Source organism: Gambusia affinis, linkage group LG11 (assembly GCF_019740435.1).
Source record: "Gambusia affinis linkage group LG11, SWU_Gaff_1.0, whole genome shotgun sequence".
Taxonomy (NCBI): Eukaryota; Metazoa; Chordata; class Actinopteri; order Cyprinodontiformes; family Poeciliidae; genus Gambusia; species Gambusia affinis.
The window spans coordinates 7,776,075-7,783,075 of NC_057878.1; the positions used below are offsets into that span (position 1 = coordinate 7,776,075).

Sequence of the window (7,001 nt, forward strand, 5' to 3'; positions counted from 1 at the left end):
CACCAGTGCGTGCGTTCGTCAATGAAAGTCATGGAAACGACGTTAGCGTTATCAACCCTATAAATGACGCTGACCTTCTGAATTCGTTCCCCTTTGCGACGGGACTTTTGAGAGAGACGCCTGAAGGAGCCTTTAAAGCCTCGGAAGGTTTGAGCTTGTCGGGAAGTCTGCTGTGCAAAACTTATTGAAGAAGCACTTGCTGAAATACGCACTTGCTGAAGAAGCCCGTGGTTACCAAAGCTGCGAAAGACGGTTCCTGGCCAGGAGAAGGACCAGCAGGGTGAACAGCTGGAAGGTTAATATCATTCTTATACTATTTTTAATAAACGAAATCAAGTTATTACAAAGATATTAGTGACTTGTTTAGTTTATTTTGTGTTTGTGTGTGTGTTTTAAAGAAATACTGACTGCTGTAGAAAAAAGGACGAGTAGCATTCTTTGCTAGCATAGATCGTTCTTAACTATTGAGCCTTATTCTGAACTGAATTTCGCAGGAAATGTCAGGAATGTTAAACTGTGGTGTAGTGATTTAAGTAATATATGCATTTTACTGAATTATAGACAAATTAGTTCAATTTACGTCAAATTTCTGAAAAAGTAGCTTGTTTTTTGACCGTTATTTTTTGAAAAATGCCATTATAAACACTTGGTTTCCATGGATACGCAAAATGAAATGCCTTAAATATTTAATATTATTTTTGAAAAACATACAAAATAATATTTACCCTTATAATAGCCAATATTTTAACCGTTTAGTTTCATTATTTTTTTCAAGGTACATGTTGATGTGTTTATTTTTTTAGCATAGCCAGGAAACATGGTTGAATTGATTTGAAAAAACAGAAATGGTGATATTATAGATAAATGCCTGGGATATTAACACTAGTGTTTGAGAAAAATTGTTATGCTGGTTTGAAAAAACAGTCAGATTTCTGTCCAATTCTTGGCCTTTACATTTATTTATTTATTTACATTTTTTTTTTTTGAAAAACGCCCTGACAAATATACATGGTTTCCATGGTAATCACATCAGACTAGTGGTTTGTTAGGACACTCAAAGACGCTTTACATAAAATTTCTATTCATGTACTCATTCACACACTGATGATAATACGCTAATGGATTGTAGCCACAGATATTATATCGTGCCAGCAATTAACTCCAGCTAAAGGTGAGAGAAGTGTCTTGCTCAAGGACACAACGACAGAGGCGGGCCTCTGCAGGGCAAACTCCTACCACTTTTGCCCCAGTAATAAGCATTGTAAGTGTGTGTGTACGTTAATGATAGACCATTAATAGGTAATGAATCATGGATCGTCGTAGTGATCATCAATCAAAGCTGATTTTCACAAACAAAATAATGATTTATTTGTGAAAATCAGCTTTGATGAGTTTGGAGTCCAATTCTTGGTAAACTGGATGTTTCTTTGTCCATTTTTTGTTTTGATAAATGCCTAGACAAACATAGTTAGTTTCCATGGATACATTGGTGACATTATTTAAAATGAGTTCAATAAAAAATTTAGAAACACTTTGCAGACATGTGCCTCGTCCTATTTAATGATAGACTTTAATATGTGTGTTTAGTTTTCCTACTTGGGTGAACTAATTAAAAAAACTAAAAAACATTATTTGAGTTGGTTAAAGTCAGCTTTGATTAATTCTGACTCTTTGTTTAGGAAAGTATAATTTGCATTTTTGGGGTGCAACATATTTGTGAGTTAATTGAATTAGTATTCTGATTCATATTCTAGTTATTTGACATTTTGGAAAATATTTTGTAGTTGTTTTGGTTTGAAAGAAGTTTTGGAACCAGCTTTTTGAAAAATGTGGTATATGTAGTCTCCATGGATACATTGATTAAATAACAACACACAACTTTATTCTTATAAAAAGTCATTAAAGAACCATCAATGTCTGCCTGTCGATTTCCCAAAGTAACTAAATTATTTAGTTTATTGTAATTACTCAAGACCAGAAAATCAGTCTTTGTTCCATTGCATTTTAGTGACGTATCATTTTCAGAAGTTATTGAATGTTAAGAGTGAATGTTAAAATTCATTAGAAAAACAATCATTCGTTTGTTAGTTAAAATCTTGGGGCGATTGCAGGGTTTGACATTGTTTATGTGTTTTAAAAGTTATTTCTGGTTTTAGAAGATCTGTTTTGTTTTATTCAGATCTTTGGAATAAGTAATCAGTGTCTGATCCAGGTTTCAGAAAATGCCTCAATAACACATTTGGTCTCCTTGGATACGTTGCTTGAAATAAAACCTTAATACTTGAATATTAGAAAAGTTTTTAAATATATTTTTCTCCTGTATCATTTCTAAGGAGAAATAATACATGGAGTATGTAATACTCTCTGTAAACAGATTAATTTTTTGTAGGAGCCCCTGGAAACGGAGGAAAGGCCACTAATGTCGGCCTGTTTATGTAGATCCCTACTTTAAAAGATGTACATCTATAAAGTTTTAATTTTATAGATGTACATTTCTGCTGTAGGCTAAATGTGGGAGTATGAAGGTATTACTGATGGGGTGTCAGAGTAGCTGTGGCTGTGATTGTGGGAAATTGTGGAGCTCAAAAAATTTTGTTTGATTAGCTACAATTAAGATTTTGGTCATTTATAAATGCTATTGGAATAATTTTTTTTAAAAACTTTGATGCTTTTAAAGTATTAAAGTTGTGTAAGCAGTGATTTAAGTATAATAGTAATGAATGGATCTTATCCCTGGCTATTATTAAGAAAGATAAAATGTATCTGTAGCATCAAAGATTTGTGAGGATGGGTTGTTATAGAAACTGAGTAACTTGTTGCAGGGTTTTATTTTATTCACACTAATGCCACAATCTAAGAATACAAGTGTTTCATTAGCCTTTAAAAAGTCATAAACACAGTGTATAGCGCTTTAATTTATGTTTCCAAATGTTTAAGAGTTTATGGCTAGGGATGAATTACCAATAAATCTAAATCTGATTTAATGTGTTTAATTCTCGTTCTTCACATTAATATTGTTAATTAAATATATTCAAGAAAAACAAACACATTCACAAACATGGGTAATTGTATTGTTGGTATTTCAGTGTTCCCTCTAAACAATGCTTTGGACTTTTGTGATTTTTACAAGATACAGAATTATAGCTTTTTGCTTTGTTTTTTTCTTCACAGCCCATACCATGGAGCTTCCAGCGGATGGATCCCCGATGTTGGAGGGACTTCCAGATAATGGTAAGGAAGACGGTAAGTTGTGGTTAAATGGAGCCAACATGGTTTCTGAAGACCATGGAGAGGAGTTGAGGTATAGTTCACCTCCGCAGTCTGAGGACTGTTCTACCAGCTCCACCGGTAACTCTTCTACCAACTCCACTGGTAGCTCTTCTACCAACTCCACTGGTAGCTCTTCTACCAACTCCACTGGTAGCTCTTCTACCAGCTCCACTGGTAGCTCTTCTACCAGCTCCACTGGTAGCTCTTCTACCAGCTCCACTGGTAGCTCTTCTACCAGCTCCACTGGTAGCTCTTCTACCAGCTCCACTGGTAGCTCTTCTACCAGCTCCACTGGTAGCTCTTCTACCAGCTCCACTGGTAGCTCTTCTACCAGCTCCACTGGTAGCTCTTCTACCAGCTCCAGTGAAGGCGAGGTAGGTAATGGAGACCAGGACTTTGGATCCCGATTTCGGGTTGTCCAGGTCCTTCAACCAAACATTAAATTCTTGTGGGGCATCGGCGTGCTTGAAGAGGCATTAAAACGTCTGAAATCGACGGTTGATCAGCTGGGCTCCGGTGACAGTAGCCCAGTGGTCCTTGCCGATGTTGCATCGAAGCTGCCTGAGATTCTTCCCCATAATTTCAAATATATACAAGACATTGGGGTGGCTCAGAAGCCCCAAGAAGACTTGGCTCCTTGTACTTCTCTTGAATTTCCATCTGGACTTGACAAACAGGAAGAGCCAATTTTGCGTCCAGAGACTTCCAGTCCTATTGGTACCTTGCAACATCCTCAGGTTGGTTTGGAAGAGGACAGGGCTTCTTTGACTTCCAGCCCCGCCGGAAGAACAACGAAGAAGGTGGAGGCTGTGAAGGATGACGACCCACCATCACAACCTAGTCATCAGGTAGGTTTGAAAGAGGACGCGGCTCATGTGACATCTGTGACTGGTATAAACGGGAAGAGGACAAAGAACAGTGATGATGAAGAGCAGCCCCCAGCCAAGAGGTCTAGGCAGACTTTTACTGAATTGGAGCTTGCCATCAAGTCTATTGTCCAGTCCTTCCCCTCCCAAGAGATGGAATATGAAGATCCTGTTGTGTTACCACCTGTCCTCTGTCTCTCACCTTTGATGTCGTGTGAGGATCCTGGACTGTCATCCCCTATCCTCAGTCCCTCCTGTAAAATAGCGTGTAAAAGTCCTGTTTTCTCCTCCCCCGTCCTCAGTCCCTCAACATTGACTCACTGTGAAGATCCCATTTTGTCACCCAGTGTTTTCGGTCTCTTACCATGGATGCCATGTGAGGATCCCATTCTGTCTCCCCTTGTCAGTCCATCAACACACTTTCCAAATTCAAATTGTTCGTCCCCTGACTTCTTTTTCGGGATGGATACTGAAGAGGAAGCAATACCTTCAACCTCTAGTGGAATTACAGCAAGAGAGAGTTCCAGACACTTGTGGTTTAGACCTCACTACGACTTGTCAAGTGACTCTAATTAGATTGGGATACGTAAAAACTGAAGACCTGTTTGGGAAGTCACTTTAGGACGTCATCATTCCTCTCATGTTTTTTATTAAAGTCAATGGGTTTCTAGTAAGTCTGAGGAAGCCTTAGGTAGCGTCTTGTACTGGGGCTTTTCTTCATCTTTGTGTTTTCCTCTCAGCTCCCCCATGTTTCAGGGTGTAATGGTGGTGCTTCCCAACACGCTGCTCTCCAATATAGTAAATTATTCTGTCCTGTTCCTCTACTAATCCAGTCTCCCAGTTTTTAATCTTTCAGGTTTTAGCTGCTCATCGCTGGATCCTTTCATCGTTGTCCATGTGGTTCCTGCCTTCTGGATCCCTTGTTTTTCACACTGCTTGTAAGTTTTTGCATTCCACCTTCACATGATACTGGTGGCAGATCAATAATGTCTCTGATCATTGCAGATTGGATCTCCTCAGCCTGTAAACCTCCACCTTCAACACCACCAGTCAGACGGAGGAAGATAAGAGAACCCTGTTCACAAAAAAAGTAAGAAAACATATTTTTACCAAAGTAACAATTTTAAATATGGATGAAATTGAGATGAAACTTTTTCTTTTTTTTGTAGATGTATATTCTCTGTTTTTTAACGCTGTTCTGTTTTCTCTTTATTTCATTTCTCCGTCAACTCATGTACCATGACTGGAGTTGACCAACAATTAAAGAAGACCTGCTCCACCTGCTGATCTACTGGCTGTAACAGATTGTGGAAAAGGTGAGGACATGATGACTTGATGAGAAAGTCTATTTCAATCATCTGTTATTCAGACAGAGATTAAGGAATGTGTGTCTGGTCATGTGTTGATTCTCCAGCATCACCAGCAGCACTGGACCAATCAGGAGAGAGAAGACACAGAGGACTGACGGATGTCTTCCACAACAACAGAACCTCCTCTTGGGTCAGGCAAAGGTTGAAGAGATGCTGCAGAATCCCACAGAGGGACTCTGGGACTGACACCATCTGGACCTGCAGCCTCGTTCCTGTTCAGTCTCTCCGGCTGCTTCTTCACCTGACTTCTAGATACAGAAAAGTTGGAGGTGGAGGCAAAAGGAGCAGCAGCGTCTCCTGATGTGGTTGAAGACAAACTTGTGGAAGCAGAAGAGTCCATGACTGAGGTGGAAGATGGAACATCTGAGGTTCGACAGGAAAGCTGTGGGTCAGAGGAGGATGAGATTCTGTTTGGCTGCGGACAGGAGAGGATGATGATGATGAGCTTGTTCCTGGACTCAACCTGTTGAATGTGCTCAGCTCATTTGCTCTGTGCAGAAACTAATATTGTTCAAAACAAAAGTCATGGTAGCATGTTTTTATGTAATAATGAGTATGTAATGTTTGGAATGAAGAAGATATGCTGCATAATCTGATGGAATTACAAAAGAGCATTGTGGCTCCCGCTCAGTGCAAAAACATATTTTGTTGGTTTCTGAAGAGTAAAAATTGAACAAATGTGTACACTTATAGATTAAGTTTATGTTTCACAGTCATCACAATGCTAAAGAAAAGTCTCACAACAGTGTGAAAATCATGGTGTTTATTTACAAAACATGAAGCAGGAGGAAGATATTAAAGAATGTAATAATTATTTTGCAGTATCAGGTTATTTCTATGTATTATGATATAATAAAACATGTATTTTTGGCCTTATTGCATTCTGTTTTATATTTGTGTGAAACTTTAACTTGATTTGTGAAAGCATGTAAAGTAATCAAGCTGATCATAGAGTGAAATAACATTAAGTTGTAAGCAAATTCAATAAAAGCTTTTTTTGCCGCCACTGCTTTGGTTTTATTCAGATATCAGATTTGGATCATTTGAGATGGTAAATATCTGCTTTAGAGCAGCAGGACAATAATTTGATTTCCTTTTTTATGATATTTAAACTCATTGGCATGAAGCCTGGTACAAACAAAACATTAAAGTTTGATCATCTTTTATGTTTTAAAAATGGGCTCAAATACAGAATCTCTTCTCACATTCATTCTGTTCCTACGGAATCTGAAGGAACAGATCAAGCTGATCTAAGCTGGGAGTGTTGGGACACTTATCCAGGGTTGCACATATACTCATGCACACACAGGTGTTTTTCACACATAGCATGTTTCATTTATACACAAAGGGCTTTTTGGAGGAATGAAACTTGACCTTGCATGTTTCACTCAAACAAGGAGCTTTCTGTAGAAGTGAAACTTAAGCTGACGCCATAATATCAAGTTACTTCTCAGCAGACATTCCTTAGCTGATGTAGTTCATCAAACGACCAATA

At 38.4% G+C, this 7,001-nt stretch overlaps 1 protein-coding gene across 1 annotated transcript; it reads left to right on the plus strand.

Annotated features, from left to right (window-relative positions):
• Nucleotides 1-168: 168 nt before the first annotated feature.
• Nucleotides 169-6,382, plus strand: LOC122840437 (ankyrin repeat, bromo and BTB domain-containing protein DDB_G0293800-like). Its single transcript, XM_044132875.1, has 5 exons — nucleotides 169-295; nucleotides 3,172-5,074; nucleotides 5,142-5,226; nucleotides 5,386-5,452; nucleotides 5,551-6,382. The coding sequence occupies exon 2, from the start codon at nucleotides 3,180-3,182 to the stop codon at nucleotides 4,710-4,712; it is 1,533 nt and encodes a 510-aa protein (XP_043988810.1). The 5' UTR covers nucleotides 169-295; nucleotides 3,172-3,179; the 3' UTR covers nucleotides 4,713-5,074; nucleotides 5,142-5,226; nucleotides 5,386-5,452; nucleotides 5,551-6,382.
• Nucleotides 6,383-7,001: the final 619 nt, after the last annotated feature.